General features: G+C 43.5%; 1 protein-coding gene across 5 annotated transcripts in view; it reads left to right on the plus strand.

Moving 5' to 3' along the window:
- Positions 1–4,610: 4,610 nt before the first annotated feature.
- The window catches only part of dock2 (dedicator of cytokinesis 2), an 82,872-nt gene continuing 66,489 nt past the window's right edge, over positions 4,611–20,993 (plus strand). For all 5 annotated transcript variants that reach the window (XR_013625280.1, XM_078788261.1, XM_058062957.2 and 2 more), the window contains exons 1-20: positions 4,611–4,823; positions 6,072–6,155; positions 6,248–6,288; positions 6,379–6,434; positions 6,579–6,675; positions 7,289–7,437; positions 9,066–9,201; positions 10,683–10,840; positions 12,923–13,004; positions 13,152–13,284; positions 13,535–13,607; positions 13,706–13,782; positions 14,806–15,056; positions 15,126–15,224; positions 15,312–15,384; positions 15,638–15,741; positions 16,966–17,164; positions 19,930–20,027; positions 20,099–20,188; positions 20,279–20,379. Coding sequence is in view for 4 of the 5 variants with exons in the window: in XM_078788261.1 (XP_078644387.1) it covers positions 4,781–4,823; positions 6,072–6,155; positions 6,248–6,288; positions 6,379–6,434; positions 6,579–6,675; positions 7,289–7,437; positions 9,066–9,201; positions 10,683–10,840; positions 12,923–13,004; positions 13,152–13,284; positions 13,535–13,607; positions 13,706–13,782; positions 14,806–15,056; positions 15,126–15,224; positions 15,312–15,384; positions 15,638–15,741; positions 16,966–17,164; positions 19,930–20,027; positions 20,099–20,188; positions 20,279–20,379 (2,144 nt within the window). In the remaining variant the exon portion in view is untranslated. The remainder of the gene's footprint in view (positions 4,824–6,071; positions 6,156–6,247; positions 6,289–6,378; positions 6,435–6,578; positions 6,676–7,288; positions 7,438–9,065; positions 9,202–10,682; positions 10,841–12,922; positions 13,005–13,151; positions 13,285–13,534; positions 13,608–13,705; positions 13,783–14,805; positions 15,057–15,125; positions 15,225–15,311; positions 15,385–15,637; positions 15,742–16,965; positions 17,165–19,929; positions 20,028–20,098; positions 20,189–20,278; positions 20,380–20,993) is intronic.

The following is a 20,993-nucleotide window of genomic DNA, read 5'->3' on the forward strand; positions in this document are numbered from 1 at the left end:
GCCTAATGAGTGTGGATGTGTGGGGAAGAAACCAAAGAGAGCAAGGGAGCACCGCTGTCTCTCTCCCTCGCGTTGTCTCCTCCTCCTCCTCCACCACCTCCTCCTCCTCCTTCTCGCTCCTCTCTCTCACGCTCTTTAAGGCGGGGAGGTCCAAAGTGCGGCCCAGTGGTCGTAATAGAGCAAAAAGGCAGAATGTTGATTAAAGCTTAGTCGGTTAAATGAATCATACAGGAGATAACATGATTAGAGCTCTGTAGATACGACACAACACGCCTACCTTTACCTCAACTAGTCATTGTCACATCACATTGTGCAGTTCCTACGCCGGCAAACTAGCGAGCTAACCAGTTAGCCTTGAATTTATTTCTCCTAAACTTATGAAGCCAATAAACCACTTCCACACGAAATGGGAGGAGAACTTTCCTTTCACTTAATCATGGTGGACAGTCCATGGCTGACTTCAGGCTGTGTTAAGGTAATGTCATGTAAGCTAATGTCTCATCTATGTTTTGAGTCATTACTGCCACCGAGTGGCCAGAGTAGTACTTATTTGTATTTCAATATGTTTTGACTAATAATAGGTCAGGGTCCAACACCAAATAGCCAATTAAAAATGTAATCAATTAATTATTAAAAATAATTAATATCCCCCAAAACACAAACTGTGATGGTATTGTGGGGGACGACTGTGTATAAACTGTTTTTTGTGTGTTTTTTTCTGTGTATTAAATCCAGACCGCCCTCTGAAGACCGGTACGCATCTATCTAGGCCGCCCTCTGAAGACTGGTACGAATCTCCGCCATCCTCTGAAGACCGGTACTGCATCCAGGCCGCCCTCTGAAGACCGGTACTGCATCCAGGCCGCCCTCTGAAGGCCGGTACTGCATCCAGGCCGCCCTCTGAAGGCCGGTACTGCATCCAGGCCGCCCTCTGAAGGCCGGTACTGCATCCAGGCCGCCCTCTGAAGGCCGGTACTGCATCCAGGCCGCCCTCTGAAGGCTGGTACTGCATCCAGGCCGCCCTCTGAAGACCGGTACTGCATCCAGGCCGCCCTCTGAAGACCTGTACTGTGAGACAACAGATCAGTGATTTGTCTTACTTTGTACTTTTACTTGGAGTTTTCATTATTATGGGCTTACCTCCAGAGTGATTTGTCTACGTTTTCCTAAAAGTTGCACAAGACAAGGTGGCATTGAAAGCTCCCATATATTACATTACTTTTCTACTTTAAAAAAAGTCTCAGAGGTCCAACGGTAATGTATTAGAAGTGTTTTGGTCCAACTTGATGCTGGAATTTAGAGCGCTTTTAATAAGCCCCACTGGGAACATGCACTTTTGTGTGTGTGTGTAGATTTAAAGGGACAGTAGATAGATACACTGGAACCTCGGTTAGTGTCATGAAATTGTTCTGAGGGTCAGACTCTAACCGAAGCGGACGCTCACGGAATCAGTTTTTCCCATAAGAAATAACAGATTGTGTTTGTCGCCTTAATAACCCAAATGTAGTCCATTTTTTAGCTAGCGAGGTTGCCATATTTTACTGGACTTTGAGGTGGTCTCACTGTGTTCCTCAGGCCGGTGCTAGTCCCCGAAACATGTGAGTGAGAGGAACTCGAAGGTGCAATATTCAGCTGCAATGTTACAAAAAAACCAAGAAAAAGCAGTCATCACAATTCCATGTTATGGGTGACTTGTGGCTTGAAGCGAGAAGATAGAAATATAGATATCCTTTATGATGAGAGTTAAAGCTCATTCTTCATGGAATTTGCCTGTGCCGGCATTGTGACTGAGCATAAAAGACCTGCATCGGCAAGAAAAGAAGACGCGTGCCATGCATGCTACGCTTCCTGCGTCTTATTTCAACATGGCGTTGCTGTTTGTTGCCATGCGGCTTACAAGTCTCTTGCTCTCTGTCGCTATCAGACTCGGGTCTCCATCGATGCCATGTTTCATTTGTGGTTGCAGCGGTGCATTTGTACGCTTTCCACTTAAAACACATTTAGGCTGCATCCATTAATGCTCCCCGTGAGTCACGGCTTTTATTTCGCCGCTGATAATGTTTTTCATCATACTTTTCGATCCATATCAGTCAGCATTTTATGGCTTAATCCTAAAATGTCTCTCCCCTTGGTATCGCCATAACAACAGATTTCCGAGGCACGGCGCTGGGTTGGGAAGGATGCACATCACCGCCACCGATGCCCCCATTGGGTGAATATTTAGACGCAATGTTTGCTGTGTTTATTAATGTGCAATTTCATTTTAAAACAAAAGTATTATTTATTTAATATTTATCCTGAGGTATCCAGGTCTGGGTCGCGAGGACAGCAGTCTCAGTCGGGAGGTCCTGACTTCCTGGTCTCCGCCTCCTCTTCCACTCCGACCAGGAGGACGACCCCGTGTTCTCCCCTCGACGGGGCATGCCCAGAACATCCTCTCGATGCGAAGGAGCAGCGGCTCGACTCGGGAGTTCCTCACCCCATCTCTTAGGGTGAGTCCAGCCATCCTTCGGCGGAAACTCAATTTGCCCGCTTGTTTTGCAATCTTGTTCTTTCAGTCACGACCCAAAGCCCATGACCCTGGAAGGAGGGGGGGGGGGGCGGACGTAGATTGACTACTGAATTGAGAGCCTTGCCTTCAGGCTCAGCTCTCTCTTCGCCGTGACTTATTTTTACAATCTTTACAACAAAGAGAAGCCATTTACTTTTCTTTCTTTCTTTTAGTTATTATTATTGATTTTCCGTGTGTATACTCGCAGTGTAAACACTCTCATGAACACTGACATTCCCGCCAACCTGTCGACTGTGTTCCTGTCGTCCTCTACGGGGAACGCGTACAGCATCAATCATGATCGGCCCGCAGATGTCTTTGCCAACTACTGTTACTCGTCCTCAAATCAAAGTCATCAGTAACACTGCTGCCATGATGGGACCCCATTCATCTCGTTGGGGATGCGACATACGGGTACGCCGTGTGCACCACTTTTTCTCTGATGATGAAAAATGACAAAAAATGAATATTTGAACTGCGTTCTAAGTACATTTTCTATATGAAGTCATCAAAATTACTGAATTTGCCCAGTTCCAGATCCGAGGCTGCTGTGAGAGTTTCTTCTTGGCTTAGTGTGCAAGCCCCCCCATGGTCCTGGTGCACACTTGGGTGTTTATCAGCATGTCGGCAATAATATAAACACATTAATTACACAGCATGGCTTTATATAGCCGTGTAATATCTTTAATGTAAGTGTTAATCGGACAATAAAACGCATAGAAATGTGGGAGGCACTCAGTAGCGACGATGCATCCTGCCGTTGGTGAGCTGGAAGGTGCTTGTCACTGCCACATTTTTTTTTAAAGGAAAAGACAAAAAAACCAAAACAAAACCTTAATTGATATTATACTGTTTTCTATCTTTCTTCCAAGTTGAATAAAAGCAAGTAAACAGAGTAGAAGACACACCAAAATACAACATTCATTCGTTAATACACAGTTAAAACATGAGAAAAAGCGGGGCGGGGCACATGATGTATGATGTATTGCATCAGTAAATGTAAGGATTTTTGCATGGACCTAACAGACATTTTATTCACTTATCCTCTTCATGAGAAACCTGTATTAACATTAAAAAAATACTTTATTGCCATTTCACCATCCCGGTCCTCATGCAAGTCATGCAGTGACCACCCAGGCCCAGTAGGGGGTGCTGTCGGACTGGTGTTATTAAATAATTTCATATGTCCACCATAATGAGGGCACCCTATTTCCTATTTACAGCACAAGCTCCCACTTCAATCGTGTATTCCGTCTTATTTAGTAACTTGAGTCAGGATTCCAAAGTCCTCACGTCACCAATAATAATAATCCTGGATTATTTTAGCCTCCTCGTATAAGAAAGATAATGGACATTATTGTTTGTAGACATGCTGAAGAGCAACGTTAACCAGACAGCAACGGAGCAGAACACCTTTGGTGGGCAGCCAGAATGCAGATCAGACATGATGGGCCGGTCTAGTGGAGGTGGGGGTGCAGGGGCGGGGGTGTTAGAAAGAAGGTAGAAAGCCTGCGGCATCTGTTCATGAGACCTATCAGTCGAACATGCGGACTCCAGTCTGTTTAATATTCTTGTCAAATGCGGAAGGAGAAGGAAAATGGAGAGAAAGATACTTCACAGCACTAATCCAGCCAAAGCAGCCTGCAGATTCTCACAATCAGCGTCTGCACAAGTGGCTCGCCTCACCGAACGAGTACAGCCGAGGAGAAAGCGAGGTGACACGAGGCTACCGTAGAAAAGCACGTGGCTCCAAACGGTGTCACGTTGGTCTTGCACGGAGCAAGAGGTGTTAGATAACGCTTGGAAGATGGAAGACATTCAGTCGCTACATGCAACCTAACATTTGGATTTTTGTCCTGTCACAATTATATCTCCATCTTTAAAAGAGCCCATCTGTATGATAGATGTTTCCTCTATGCTCATAATGTATTTTTTATGATCCTGAACTACCCCGAGTCCAACTGTTCTTCAAGGTTGACGGACAGCAATCAGACAGATTTTCCACATGCTAAATGAGTACAAAGGAAATGTAACAAACTGCTCTACTCGCTTACCCACTTCCTCTTAACCGCCCCAAGGCAGGAAGAGAAGAGAAAAGAGGAAGAGGCAAAGAGCGTAGGGCTTTCATTTTCAGTGAAAATAAAGAGTCAACTAGGCAGCTCAAAAACATAGAAGGGAAAGAAAACCTTAGTGAACACAGTGAGACAAATACTGGTAACACCAGGCATCATGGCTCCTTGGGCAATGGCCACCATGGAGCGTTACGGTGTAGGTAAGTCATTCGTTATACTATATCGTTATACATGAGGCAAATGAGAGCGAGGGAAGAGTAGATGCTGCTTAACAGAATGTGCACGCACTTGGAATATGTTTTATTTAGCACAAAGTCAGTGCACAGTTTATATGAAAATAACTAAGTAGATGAGGAAATGCAGTGGAGAACTTGCTATGGGGGGAGGGGGCGGGGGGTGCATTATAGCATCCATGCCCTGCCGGCAGCAAAGCTTTGATTGGGCTGTCATGCTGGAATATTTGGGGTGTTTATTTCCAAACTACGTTCAAACACATCGTGAACAACGAATGCAAAAAATGTATTTCACTGATCTAGCTGGACCTGCAAGTCCGGAAGTAGAGGATCACGGAAGGAAGTTCAAGTTCAATAGTTGAGAACTGAAGCCCCCCCTAAAATGTTCTTAAGCCCCCCTAAATAATTTAATATTTTTTCTTGATTTTTCTATTTTTTTTATTGATTTTTTTTTTTTTTTTACACAAAAAAATCTTGACAAATTTTATATAATAGGGCAAAAGCAGGCTGATAAGCACTGCTACTACTAGGAGTAGTAATAATCAGAAGAAGAATAATGATGATAGTGATAATAATAGGCTAATGAATAGGCTAATATGAATAGGCCGATGTCCTCACAACCTAGTGATGCCCCTGGTAAGAGTAATATTTCCTTTGTACTCTACGTCCATTTATAAAGGTCATTGGCTCCTTTCCTTCACATGCTGTGCCTTCTGGCCCATCAATCAACCACAGGTTTATTATTTTGATGAATTGTTGGCTATGTTTCTACAATACATCAATCCATCCATCCATTTTCCTCCACTTCTCCGGGAGGTCTGGCCTCCTCCTTCAGCTCCACCGGGACGACCCCAAGGTGTTCCCAGGCCAGCTGTGAGACATAATCCCTCACGGGTGTCCTTGGTCTGCCCTGGGGCCTTTTCCCCGGCTGGGCATGCCCGGAACACCTCACCAGGGAGGCGCCCGGGAGGCATCCGGAATAATAGACCCACCACCTGCGGGGGCAAGCAAAAGGGTCCGGTGTGTTGTGTTTTGGGTAGCGCCTGGGCGACGTGGTTTTTGTGGCCAAATCTGGTTTTTGGGACATGGAATGTCAATAGAGTGGAATTCAACTTTCAAAATTAATGATTTTCTTTATTATCAGTTGATAAACTCATTCTTTACATTGACACAATATTTTTTACATTTTTTTACACTTACACTTTTTTTTTGTAGTGAAATGGAACTTTGCTGGCAACGGTGAGAATCAGCTTTCTCTTGAAGTAGGAGATACGGTCTACATCCAAGAGACCTGCGATGGTAAGTATTATTATTATTATTATTATTACTAGCTGTGGGCAGCCATAACTGATGTGGTCCCTGACATCAAATGTCTACCTTGTGTCTTCCAGGCTGGTACAGAGGCTACCTTGCCAGAAACAAAGCCCATCAGGTAAAAGCTACTCCAGATTGGATCTTGAATTAATAAAAAGCCTACAATGACATAAAAAGCCTTTATTGACCATAAGACTTTGCACTCCAGGGTGTGTTTCCAGCAAGTTTTGTACATGTGAAGGAGGTCGTTGTTGAGCAACGTGGGTAAGTGGATGTACAGTACTCTCTTATAATGCCCCCTTTTTCTTACTGCATGGCACCCACTGGACTGGAGATGCTTTTCCACTGATTTCTCGTACTTGGTCAACATTGATGGTTTTGCTTTTAATGTGTGAATGTGCCGTGCAGAAATGAGGAAGTGGTGCTGTCTGCAGAGATGCCTTTGGTGAAGGAAGTGACCACCACGCTGAGGGAGTGGGGAAGCATATGGAAACAACTCTTTGTGGTACACATGCGTACACACAGTACATGCATCACACTGTATAAACGTGTACACATGCGTACATACAGTACATGCATCACACTGTACATAAACATGAGTACACATGCATACATGCAATACATGCTTGACTGTTCCCAAACACATGCGTGACACCACCTTCTTGTTTTGCCATGAGTTGTTTTTTCAAACACAATTGAATTGAAGAAATGTAAAACTCTGAACTTGTGTTGACATTTTTGAGAGTCAACCACATATATCATCGATGGATGATGTAGGTGACTTCCTGTTCCGCTTGTCTTTTTGTTAGCAAGCTACGAATGCATTAAGAATACAGTTTGACACATGTAAACGCGTATTGTATTGGAAAATGTACGCAAACGGAGGCAAAATTGTGGTGTGTATTTTAGACGCTAACCAAGTTTTGTTGACAGTGGTTGTTGAGTTCATCATTTTCTGCTGTCCAAGCTGTACACTGACTACTCTAAGCTATATCCTAGTTTCATTTCTGCAGTATCACTCATGGAGAAGATGTCATAAAAGGGTTGTCATCCCCTTTTATCAGATACTGTAAAGTCGTGTTGGGCTGCGTTGACAGCCGTGCGTCTCGCATTTGCAGGCCAACAAGGAGATGCGCGTGAGGCAGGTGCAGAGGCTGATGTTGGACCTGATGGAGTGGCGTTCCCAGCTTCTCTCCGGAACGCTGCCTACTGATGAATTCAAGGAGCTCAAGCAGAAAGTCATCTCCAAGATTGATTATGGAAACAAGTATGTGTGAAAAACAAACACAGCTAATTTCCCTCAAGGCGCTTCATGCTCACAGTAGCTTTTCATGTTCACCACATGAACTTGAACGCTCTAATGAGATCCGATGTAGGAGCTATCAGAAGGTCTGCTTTTGCAAACATAGCATGCTTTTGATTGACACTGTCAGTGTACCAGCAAGGTGTATTCTGACGGTTCACTTACAGTACAGGGGTGTCATAGTATGCCACAATCTTTTCATCACAGTAAGGGAAGTGAAGAAATGCCAAACATAAAACTGCTTGGCTTTGGTGTGTAGTGTTAAAAAAACAACTTGTATTACTTCCCTGACTTATGTCTCAAAGCCTAGAATTCCAAATATTGTAAAATATTTTTCCAAGGACGTTCTAGCCCAGGGGTCTCAAACTTAATTTACCTGGGGGCCACTGGAGCTAGGGTCTGGGCAAGACTGGGCCGCATCAGGTTTTCCAAAAAAAAAAAAACGCATTTATTAAAAACAGAAAAATATACAAACTTTTTCAGTGCTTTGGTTCCGATTTTCTACAAGAAAAGCTCTGATAAAACATTCCACTGTTCTCAAATATCTTCATTTTTATTTTTCTGCACAAAATAAGATGAAAAATAAATAAACAAATCAAGAATAAAGAAAATCAATCACTAATAAATAAATATAATTATAATAATAAAAACTTAAGAAAGCGCATATAGTTGGTGAGTAGACAAATTATTTTTTTCAGATTAAAATGAACAAAGCATTATTAGAGCCCTGTAGACATGACAAAACACGACTATAGTCACATTTATACTATACTGTACTTATACTATTTATACTATAGTCACATATATATTTACAACATATTGCGCAACTGCAGGGTCTTGAGACACATGCTAACTCGCAAACTAGAGAGCTAGCGACCTAAATGGTAGCCTTCAAGTTGTTTCCTTTAAACTTAAATAGCCAAAAACTTACCACTTCCACACGGATAGGGAGGATAACTATTAAGAGTTATTTAACCTTTAACATGAACATGAATCAAACGTAATCATTTTTTCTGGGTACATGATACCATACAGCATCCATATCAAACTTGCGCGGGCCGCACTAACATTAAACCTTCATATCAAGTGTCCTGCGAGCCACATTTGGCCCGCTGGCCGCGTGTTTGAGACCCCTGTTCTAGCCTGTGTTCTCCGGTCACTTATAGAATACCAATTATGATTATTCTCCTGTGAAAACATTTCAAGAAATGATGACTTTTATTGTACGTTATTTCATAGATGATATACGTCAGCAATTCTTTTAATGTCCCATGATTGTGTCCTAATGTGTGTGATCTGCCGTTGTCTTGCCATTTCTCGCTTTTGTTAGCGTTCACTTCAATCAATATGAGCTGCTAAGTGTGTTAGAATGGTGCCGTGTCCGTATATACAGTAGACCAGCTATCAACAAGTGTGCCTGTCCAAACGTAAACATAATGTGGCACAACATTTGAGGTCCAATAGTCAGCAATTAGAGAAGGATACTTCATATAAATGTTCTTCATTGTTCCATGAGTACCTAAAGCACCACAGCATGGAGCAGAAATGGACCCACATTCCTACTGTGCATCTATCCCACTTTGCTGCTGCAGTATTTTGGCGCTGGACCAGGTGGTTCGAGACCAGTATGGGAATATTCTGGACCCGGAGCAGGCCAGCGTCATTAGCCTTTTCCGAGCCCACGAGGAGGCCGCTGCCAAGATCAAGGAGCGCATAAAAGAGGAGAAGGTAAGCCATGACGGTTAGATGAGGACATCGGAGCAACCTGCCGTTCAACTTGCTCTTCTTTATTATGCTATTCATTTTTCCTTTCAGAAAATGGTCACATTAAGATGCAACCGCATGAAAATGTCAGCGTTAATATATCATTTAACTTGCTAATGGCTTCCGCACTTCATTATACATTACATGGGGTTCAACTGAGATCATCGCCTGCTTTACATTTTTAACAGTAATTTAACAGTAATTCATGAGGAGGATGGAATGAATTACATTGGCCTGATTTGACGAGCACCTGCTAACGGTACAACGTACATCATTGGTTTAAGATGAGATAAGACAGGGGTCTCAAACTCAATTTACTTGGGGGGCCACTGGAGCTCGGGTCTGGGTGAGACTGGGCCGCATCAGGTTTTCCCAAAAAAAAGAAAAAAACGCATTTATTAAAAACAAAAAAATGTAAAAAAAACTTCGATTTGGTTCCAAATTTCTACAAGAAAAGCTCTGATAAAACATTCCACTGTTCTCAAATATCTTAATAGATGAAAAATAAATAAACAAATCAAGAATAAAGAAAATGAATCAATCAGTAATAAATAAATAAATAAATATAATAATAATGAAACGGCAAATAATACAAACTTAAGAAACCACATATTGTTGGTGGGTAGACAAATTATATTTTCAGATTAAAATGAACAAAGCATTATTAGAGCCCTGTAGACATGACAAAACACGACTATAGTCACATTTATACTCTTTTTATTTACAACATATTGCGCAACTGCAGGGTCTTGAGACACATGCTACCTCGCAAACTAGAGAGCTAGCGACCTAAACGGTAGCCTTCAAGTTATTTCCTTTAAACTTAAATAGCCAAAAACTTACCACTTCCACACGGATAGGGAGGATAACTATTAACAGTTATTTAACCTTTAACATGAACATTAATCAAACGTAATAATTTTTTTCAGATTTTTCTCTCATTTATTAATATGATTCTTTTGAGGTTCATTTGACCATTTTTGGAAATGGAAATCAAGGGGTATAGTGACAAAAAAAAGTATTAATACCAATATTTCAATATATCATGGATGAGGAAGCCTAAGAAGGTAACCAAGACATGAGAAGCAAATTTGATGGTAACTTATTGTTTTTAGTGTATTTTATAACTGATTTAATACACGGATCAAAACCGACCCGTTAACATAAGAGATGATACCAGAAAGCTAACACAAGAGGAAGGTTAAGATGTGTAGCGAAGCCTGTCTTTTGTCCTTTTGGTGAAGTGGTGGGTGTCAGATCAGGATCAGGTCAGAGGTGGGATCATGTCCCTGAGGAAGGAGGTTTTTCATAATGGAGGTTAGTATGTGAGGTCGGTGATTTCTTCCTCTCATGATACTCTTATTAAAAAGTCCGTTTTGTATAACAGTTGCACTTGAAATGCAAAACTACCCCCCCCGTGTAAATGTAAATGTGTCACCCTGCAGTCCAGTGTTCAGGCGGAGCTCAGCGGCTTCTCAGCACGTATCCAATCGTCGCCCACGCACAGCCTCTACGTCTTTGTCAGGAACTTTGTGTGTCGTGTGGGAGAGGATTCGGAGCTCTTCATGTCCCTCTACGACCCCATCAAGCAGACCATCATCAGGTATCGCTGACGCATGATTCATGCACAAACTCACCATGGGGCTGTGTGGAATGAAGATGTTGTGATTACTGGTTGTCGTGATGACTGTCGTTCATGCTCTGTACGTGTCTACTGATGCTTCCCTTTGGGGGGGGGGGGGCGTCCAGCATTCAGGGGAGAACAACACACTTAAGCCCCAAATTAGTCGTAAGTGCTCAAATTTTGAGTTTTTTTTAAGTGTGGTAAGCGGGCCGTCGGGCACGAAATTCAGATTCTGGAAGACCTAGAAAGCTTTCTGTTGCGGTTATTATGTGTAGCTGCTCTATAGGAGTCCCCAACTCAATACAAAGGGACCAAAATGAGCATACTAGGCCCCCTTTAAACAATTAATTCCCACAAGGAAGTGGTAATTAATTGTTGTTCCTGGTGTATTTAATATATCAAATCAAGTTCCATGGCTCCATTATCGTCCCAGTGATCCCTCCACACACTTTCCCAGCTAACGGACACCCAGCCTTGACTTGAAGAGACTGTTTCACTTCATTTTGCAACCAGAGAGCAGCAACATATTAGAAACAGCTCTCTGTACCTAATGAAGTGACATTTACTTACTCCCTAAAGTGGATGAAATGATCACACAGTTCCATCTGTAGGCCTTTTGAATGGTGTGCTGCATCCCGGCGCCTCTGTCTTCACGATGAAACCTCACTTGATAAGAAACAAAGCTACAGCATGGCAGAAATAAGCAGACCAAAAAGCCTAAATTACAGGGCTGCACCGGCTGATTGGCATCACTTGGGGGGCTGCTGACAGTAATCATGCAAAGCCCTGCCACTCACGTCACGTCGGTCCTTTTCAACACAAAGCCGGAGAAATAGCGTTCCAAATCATTGCTTCCGTATGATTGGTCGCCGATACTCGCATCTGCCGTAACAAATGCTTCCGTTCTTTCACAAAAGTCACCATCGGCATCCATTTTTTACCATCCTTCTGCCGCAGTTTCTCATTGGCTGGTCCAGTTGAAGTTCAATGTCATGATCACTGATAACAACACACTGTTGTGTTACAATGCAGCAATCTGTCCCGCCTCCTAATACAAATGCATTTGGTTTCATCTTCCATGCATGATGACATATGGCAGCTATAGCATATTTAGCTATATGCTTCTAGCTGTCCTTGTACTTGTACTTATCATGTAATGTAAGTTTCATCCATTCTCATCAATAAGTGCATGAAGGCAACATTGTGTAGTGGCGCAACCTGGTGGGAAAGTTGACAAATTGCACTTGAATGCCAAAGCCCTATATTAAAGCTGTAGACCCTAGAACCGGACCATTTTGAGGTCTCTAATACTTTGAATAAATGTTAGAATTACAGCCTATGGGACAGAGCTGTATTTTGTACTGACCATCACAGAGGAAAATTGTATACTTTGTAATAAGAAGAAATATCTGGTAGAAGTATACTTGTAAATAATATTCTCAATTTGAAGTTTTGTTTTATATGAACAGTTGGATGATTATGTCATGTCTACAGCATACAATAGACCCTCGTTTATTGCAGTTAATCGGGTCCAGTCTCAACGAAATTTCAGTTAAGTAAAGCCATAAATTTACCACTTCCACATGGAATGGGAGAAGTTGATCAGAATGCTAAATGTGACTTTGTGACGACTAATAAGCACAAGTCAACCAGTCAACCGGGAAGCAGACTTCCTCATTGTCACTAGACGACCGCCAGATGCGTTCCAGGACACTCCAAAAATCACAACGTCTTTATTATGCGTGTACGTGTGGTACACAGGAAATAAAGAGAAATAAAGAAAAACCCAAAACAAATATTCTGTTCACACTAATTTAACTCTAACCGAGGAAGTCCAATTTGCTGCATTTAAGTATGCTCGGAAATCTCAGAAGATAAGAGTGAGAATGTGAAATCAACTTCGGTGACGAGGTGTGTTTGAACGCAACACCTCATTTACTCATAACAGCGTTTGAATACAGTATACTACTACTATAGTACTACTACAGTATTAAAGAGCGTTGGGCAAGTACATGTTTGTGTCCTGTCATTTATCTTCAACTCTTGTGGCCCTCCTTGCAGTGAGAACTATCTGATTAGATGGGGCAGCAAAGGATTCCCCAAAGAGATCGACATGCTCAACAACCTAAAGGTTGTCTTTACGGTGAGTGACCACAGGAGGGCACTGTCGCACCATCACTAATTTTCCATATAAAACTCTTCCTCCCAATAAGCATCTTTCATCTGGAAGTTTTATTGAGTCTTCATTGCTTATTCTTCCGCTTCGATACGTGTGTGTTTTGTCTGACAGGATTTAGGGAATAAGGACCTGAGCAGGGACAAGATTTACCTGATCTGTCAGATAGTGCGAGTGGGCAGGATGGACCTGAAGGAGAGCAACAAGAAGTGCACGCAAGGTCTCAGACGGCCTTTTGGAGTGGCAGGTGCCTGAAGAACTCTTAGCTTTTTTTTTATCTAGCATAATTAAAGTTTAAAATTTGACTATCTTAGATTTATTTTTTAGTGTTGACCCTGAAGGTCAGCTGCTGCTTTAATGATGGTCCATCATGAGCTGCCAAGTAAAATGTTGAACTTGAAAGGTTATTTTTGCTATGATATCACCAAAGACGTATTATATGTATGTATATGTATTATATTATATGTAGAAAAGGCACATACTATCTTCTCTCCCAGTGATGGACATCAGTGACATCATCAAAGGGAAGGTCGAATGTGACGAGAAGCAGTTCTTCATCCCCTTCTCCCCGTACGTGCTCATGACGACTCCTCCTCGTCGTCTTCCATGACATCATCTTTGGGAAAGTAAGATGGCATTCTGTCTCATACGGTCATATTTGTGTGCAGGGTCGTAGCGGAAAACGACTTCCTCCACACCTTTCTGAACAAAGTCACAACGTCCCGAGGAGACAGCGGCGGCCAAGGTACGCTCGTCCACCGGCACTTCCTGTCCGTCCGTCTCGCTGTGAGCACTGGTGCCGCGACATGGATCATACGCGCCCTTCAGCTATTGTTTTCATACGACTTTCTGCTCATTTCCCGACCTCAAAGCTTTTATCTCAGCTGCCAAACCTGAAGGCTTTCAGCTCAGGCTTGGTGTGGAAAGAAGATTGGAGGCCCTTGGGCGCCTTTACTCAAACCCACGAGTGCCCACAGCTTTCAGCGAGGGCCACACAGTGAAAAATGAAAGGATGCATGGGCAGATGGTACTTTTACAATCAGTAACTGTTACATTTGTTCACTTCCTGCTTTCCATAATACAGTTTAAGGATTTTTTTGTTGTTGTTTTTTTTAATAATGTACCTCGTACCGAAGTACTCGGTGATATGAGCATCCAATGCCATAATGGGTACCATAGTAAGTGTCAATATAGTGATATATATAGCACATCATGACTGGTTCAAGACTCTTCATCCTTGTATTTAGCAAACATCAACTGCTTGTATTGTTTCTTGAATTGGCTCATCGTTGTGCATTGTTTGACTTCCTTACTCAATCCATCCCATAGTTTGATTCCACATACTGAAATGCTATGGCTTTTTAACGTAGTCCTAGCATAGAAGTGTTTCAAATTTAGTTCTTCCCTGAGGTCATATTTCTTTCAAAAGATTCTCTTTCAAAGAGATAACGCTGATGAAAACTGAATAATCTGTACTCAAGCTGGGGCACAAAACAACTTTTATATACCTACCTTATCCCCAACCTCATTTTTAACTTTATTACGGTAACATTTGTTGTTATTCCATTTCTGATTTTGGTAAAAAAAACAAAACACAAATTATAAGTTATGACTTCAGGATCCCTCTCCCCTGTTAAATTATAAGTTTAGAATGTCCCACGGGCCAATAAAAAAGCAGCTGCAGGCCCCAAACGGCCCTCAGGCCACTCATTCTACACCCTGGTGTAAGAACGTGAGTATTAACCAGCTGGTATGATCCTCCATCCAGGACTGTGGGTGACCATGAAGGCCCTGGTGGGCGACATCGTTCAGATTCGCAAGGAATATCCTCACCTGGTGGACCGCAGCACCGTGGTGGCACGCAAGCTGGGCTTCCCTGAGATCATCATGCCCGGAGACGTACGCAACGACATCTACCTCACGCTGCAAGGCGGGGACTTTGACAAGTACAACAAGACCACGCAGAAGAACGTGGAGGTCATCATGTGCGTTTGCGACGAGGAGGGCAAGGTCATACAGGTCGGGAAACACAAAGATGCTTTCAATGCCCCGCTGGAGTATGACTGCTGCTTTTCTCTCCTCCACCAGAGCTCCATCTGCCTTGGAGCCGGCGATAAAGCCACCAGTGAATACAGATCGGTCATTTACTACCAAGTCAAGCAACCTCGCTGGATGGAGACGTTTAAGGTGCAAAGTGCTGCTGACTTTATTCACCTCATGAAACGCAGGAGTCCACACGACATGATGATGATGTTTTATTTCCCTGTCCTCCAGGTGGCCGTCCCTCTGGAGGAAATGCACCGAATCCATCTTCGCTTCATGTTCAGACACCGATCCTCCCAAGAGTGTGAGTAGAGGACTCTTCCTTCCGCTTCCGACTCGCAAGCTTCCTCCCCTGCATCCTCATTCCTCATTCTTCTCCACTCCGAGGAGCGTCATGTGACACAGAAAGGACGCACCCACTTGGGGCAATTTGGGAAATGACTCAAGGCATCATCACACACAAACACACACACACATGATTATACAGGAAGCTGTCATGCTCCCTTTTTGGCGTCGGGCCTCTCACTCTCTCCTTCCTCCACTTTGAACATCTCCAGCTAAGGACAAGAGTGAGAAGAAGTTTGCCATGTCCTTCGTACGTCTGATGAAGGATGACGGGACGGTTCTTCAGGATGGACTTCATGACCTTGTGGTCTTCAAGGTCAGGACCAGGTTTTATTACTTTTAAAGCAGCAGGCCTGACTTTATATTAACAATTTGGATCATATGTCTTGTGTAACGTTGGTGCAATAATCAGTAAAACCACCAAGAATCCTCAACATAGTAAGAGTGGCCTCTCATGATGAATGTTATTGATTTATTGGAATTCAATATCAAGGTCAATAAAAAGGGAGGCCCATGGCCACAGTGGGGACTCTCTTTGGCTGTGTTCACACTTTTTTGAGGGCAGGTCAGAGCAGGAGGCCCATTGATTGGGGATTGTATCCAACACTCCATCCTTAGAGAGGGGGAAAAAATAAAAAATTGGAAATCGCTCCTCGCTTTTAACAATTGCAGTCCTCGGGAAACGGAGACAAATAGTTAGCAGCAACACGATTGATTTCAAGTTCTGGCCACTCACCTCATCCAATTTGTTTTGTTGCTCCGTGTGTGGCAAGGGTCCAACAAGGGTTCTCATCGGGCACTTTAGTGGTTTAGTCGCCAGGAGGAGGACGAGGACAGTGATGAGGAGGCTATTGTTTAACTAGCCGTGTCACATTTACTTAGAAAAGTGAAAATCTTGTGTGTACTAAATATCCCATGTGAGGACATGGACGCCAGCAGCTTGTAGACCCGTGTGACCTCTATGAGAAAGTCCAGTTTTCTCTTTAAATTTTGTGGGTTCGACTTACTCTCCGGTGTTCTTTCCAGTCTGGAAATAACGGCATATACATTTGTCAAAAAGCGAAATGTTTGCACACAGACGTAAATACATAAACATCATCAAATATGGTTCATGTTCAGCAAGCCTAAATGCGACATTTGGGCCACCCAGTGAAGCTAAATAGGTTCCATGCCTAATGAGCCACAGGTAAGAATGAATCCACTCATTGATTAAATGTCAAGCACGGTGAAGATTAATTACTCCTGATGTACTCGGAGACCAAACGGATGCCCCCCCCCTCTCGGCCTGTTGCTCAATGATCTCCTGTTATCACTTCACTCCTCTCAATCTCTGAGCCACTTCAAGCTTAGTCCTGGCTTTTCCTGCACTTACTCAATAAAAGTCATCAGTTGAGCACTAAAGAGGCCACAGGGGCCACCTAAGACTGGAACTAATCTAAAAATCAGGTATTGGCTTTTCTTGAGTGTTTTCCTCTCACTGTCGTGAAACGATTTTTGCGGAATTTAGTGACGGATGACTGACTGCACGTTGTCATTGCAGGGCGACAGCAAGCGCATGGAGGATGTCGGTTCTTACTTGGGCTTGCCCTCCACCCGCCATCACCACGGGGACCTCCACAAGGGGGCGCTGAGCCGCAGCACCAGCAATGTGAGCGGGGGCGGAGGCGGCCTGTCGGTCAGCTCCAGAGACAGTTTCACCATTTCCACCTTGGTCTGCTCCACCAAGCTCACCCAGAACGGTAATGTGTGCTTCTGGAATTCTAGAACACGGACACAGAACCATCCGGGGTCCCTACCTAACACTTTCAAACCAATTTCTTGTCCGTGTTGGTGGGCTCACCTTGCTCATTTGGTCTGCAGATGAAATTGATGCTGAAGTTCAAAAGGTCTTAACACTTAAATCACAATTGTCATTTCCTTTCATTTTCATTTCCTTTGCCCGAAGACTTTTTCGCTTTACCTTCCACCGACAGAAGCCCATCGCTGCCGGCTGTGGCATTGAGCTATGCAAGCATCTTTCCATCTCCTATCTATGACTGAGAGGAGGGCTCACTTTCTTAAAGCCATTGTTCTATGAAGCAAACACCCTCAGGGGCTGAAAACAAGCACAGAGTGAACCCTCTTCCTGTTTGGAGGCGAGAGACGAGGAAAAGGGACGTCTAAAGTTCGTTTTCTTGTCATGTCTTAATCTTGCACCATCTCAGGAGATCCGGTGCCACCCCGAATGGACACGTTCATCACGTTAGGGAAGATCTGAGAGCACATCTGATTGCCTCTTCAAAAGCGGAGCAAACAAGTGAGGGCCATCAGAGGTTTTTTTTTTCTCTGGTTTGTCACTCAAACAGGATCTAGGGACTGGCGGGACCATTATAACACCATTACTAAGACCATTTAGGAAAATAATGGAGCTTGAAATGAAATGTATCTCGTATATTATACGTAGGACGGGTTGGATGGAAGCATTATGGTGCTGTTATGCCTTCCTCTCTTTTAAAAAGCTCTTCCCCCAGTTGTTCCGTCCAGCAGGTGTCCTCAGGGAGAAGCGTGTGTGTGTTTCCAACTTTTACTCGACATTTCCTGTGACATTGTTATGATATGGCCACTCTGGGGACGTTCCATTGGCAGCAGAGGACATCTGAAGTTCCGAAAGGGCAGAAGAGGGTAGAGATGAGGATGTCCGAAATGACACCTGGAAAAACAGAAGAGGTGTATAACCAAGTCAAATGTATTTTAGGGATGAAATTCAGAGGATAATCTGCTGAGCTGATTGTACCCTGCTGTTTTCCAAGTGGTGGAGGGGAAGGTCAGGTCAGGTGACCCTGTCGGCCTGTTTTCATGTGGGGGTGACTCACCATGCTTGTGATGTTGTTGTTTTTTTTTTACGAGTAGCAAGGGTGCATATTGTAATGATGGCACAGTTACAGGACACGTGAATACGCTGAATCTACTAGTGGTCAGTGATGGGAATAATGGCATTTAACGCCGTTACTTTTTCAGTAATGGGTAATCTAACTACTTTTACTGTCAGCATAACACCGTTACCATTTTCGACACCTCGTTACTGAAGAAAAAAAATATATCACCGACTTCATAACTAATCTGCAGCGCTGTGAGTGTTGCCGAGCGACTTGAGTGAACTTGAGTAGAACTTGAGTGGGCGGGTGTTTTCAGCACATTAGCAATGAGGATTGGCTAAGGTTTAGTAAGATTGCGTTTTCAGCCAATCAGAGAACTTGAGTGGGCGGGTGTTTTTCAGCACATAAGCAATAAGGATTGGCTAAGGTTTAGTAAGATTGCGTTTTCAGCCAATCAGAGAACTTGAGTGGGCGGGTGTTTAGAGCACATAAGCAATGATGATTGGCTCAGGTTTTAGTAAAATTGGGTCTTCAGCCAATCAGAGAACTTGAGTGGGCGGATGTTTAGAGCACGTCTAAAGTGCAATGCAGCATAGCGAGAGATGGCGAATGAGGAGTGAGAAGAAAGCGTTTGCCAATTAGAAGTACAGACACTACTTTAACATCGTTGAGGTCAAAGGTAAAATGTACATTATGTCCACGAAAAAACAACAACTTTGTCCACTTCTTGTGTGAGCAACTCAAACCCACAGAAACATAATAAATGCAAACCTCTGTAATGGTACCCATCTTTGCTGGGGGGGCAATAGTTACTTTTACTGGTAACTAGTTACTTTTGTAGTGCAGTAACTCAGTTACTTATTTTGAGAAGTAACTAGTAACTACAACTAATTACGTCATATGTAATGTCATATTTAAACGTGCCCAACACTGCTAGTGGTGTAGTACCGTCGTGGAGTCACTTTGTCCCACGCCGTCTGGCAGGCAGCCATGTTTATAAAGTCGAGCACACATCCCCAAACGTATACGCACGCATACGCCGCCATCCAAGATAGTCGAGTAGATCTGACACAGGTGGCGGCACAGCAGCTGTTGGAGAGTCCATCACGATAATGAACATTAACCTTTGTTTGAATCACCGGCACCACGGGAGCTTTGGCACACACACACACACACACACACACACACACACACACACACTGTCAGTGTTGTTTAGGGCCGCCCACCAGATGTGCTACTTGACGTGTCACAAATTTCTAGACACAAGAGCAAATAGTTCCCGGTAATCAGCCCTGCGGTTCCGTTTGTTTCAAAGTGTTGCAGAACTAATGACGGAATCCATTGAAAGTATCAGTGAAGTAAAGTAATAGTACAGTCACTGTAAAGTACTCCATGTTTGTCTCATGGACTCTTCCTCTACCAGTCTAAGTAGCTGTCCATTTCCAATCAAATTTGTGTGGAAGGCTGCACGGCGGATGAGTGGTTCGATTCTATACCAAGTGTTCTCTCATCCTGGTGGCCATTTTTCCCATGGTCATGAAGTCTCCACCCACTTTTAGGGAGCTCAAATCAAGTACTTTTTATGTACAATAGTAAACATCTTGGGCTATACTTCAAATGACTTTAAGTCACGTTTCCTGTCTCCACAGTGGGCCTGCTGGGACTTCTCAAATGGAGGACTCGACCCGAACTCCTGCGAGAAAACCTGGAGAAGTTGAAGCTCATCGATGGAGAGGAAGTGGTCAAGGTCAGCCGTGTGCCTTTCACGCATGTACCGATGTTTAGCCTCCTCCATCCAGCCTCTCCTCCTGGTCTTAGTTCCTCCAGGACACTCTGGACGCTCTGTTCAACATCATGATGGAACACTCTCAGACCGACGACTACGACATCCTCGTGTTTGACGCCTTGGTAAGGCGTCACCGCGGCGATAACGTCAATTAGATGCTCACTCTCGGTTTCTAATGCTATTGTTGTGTTGTTTACCTTCTCCTCCACAAGATCTACATCATCAGTCTCATCGCAGATAGGAAATTTCAGCATTTCAACACCGTGTTGGAGGCCTACATCAAGCAGCATTTCAGTGCCACGTTAGCCTACAAGTAGGTAGCGCCTTCTTCTTCTTTGATTCATATTCAGTTCCTGAATGACAAAGTGGTACTTTTATTCAAACATTGAGAAGATCCAACTTAGTATGGTTGCCAGATTATTTATTATTCATGATGTCAAGCACACATGACCTCAACTCATCACCATTCGTTCACACTCTCCACACTGCTAACCAAAGACGCTGCTGCTAACAGTCAGCTAAGCACAGTCAACCCTCGCTATCTGACGTCACACACGCCACCTCCCAGGCCCCGCCCCTTAAAGGCACACACAGCAAGTCACAGATACTCCACTACAGTAAATCACATCTGCTTGAATGCCGTAGATTTGTGGATTTTAAAATGCTTCACGATCGTTAATTAATTAACCTTTGAAAAAAAAAAAAAACGCAGTAGAGTGAGGGCACGATGTTGAACCGCGACATAATCCTGTAATCCCTGGAAATCTGGCGATCTGAACGATACATTTATCAAATTGCTACGAAAGCAGTCAGCCAATGAAAAAAGCGGATAACTGACAAGGGGAAAAAATCATGTGGTAATTGTCATGTGACCTCCTGGTTAGAAGACGCAAGGACGCCTCCTCATTGAAGTGATCTTTAAATGAT

The sequence above is a fragment of the Doryrhamphus excisus genome, linkage group LG22, assembly GCF_037039965.1.
Source record: "Doryrhamphus excisus strain RoL-2023G ecotype Guam linkage group LG22, RoL_Dexc_Guam_v1.1, whole genome shotgun sequence".
Taxonomy (NCBI): domain Eukaryota; kingdom Metazoa; phylum Chordata; class Actinopteri; order Syngnathiformes; family Syngnathidae; genus Doryrhamphus; species Doryrhamphus excisus.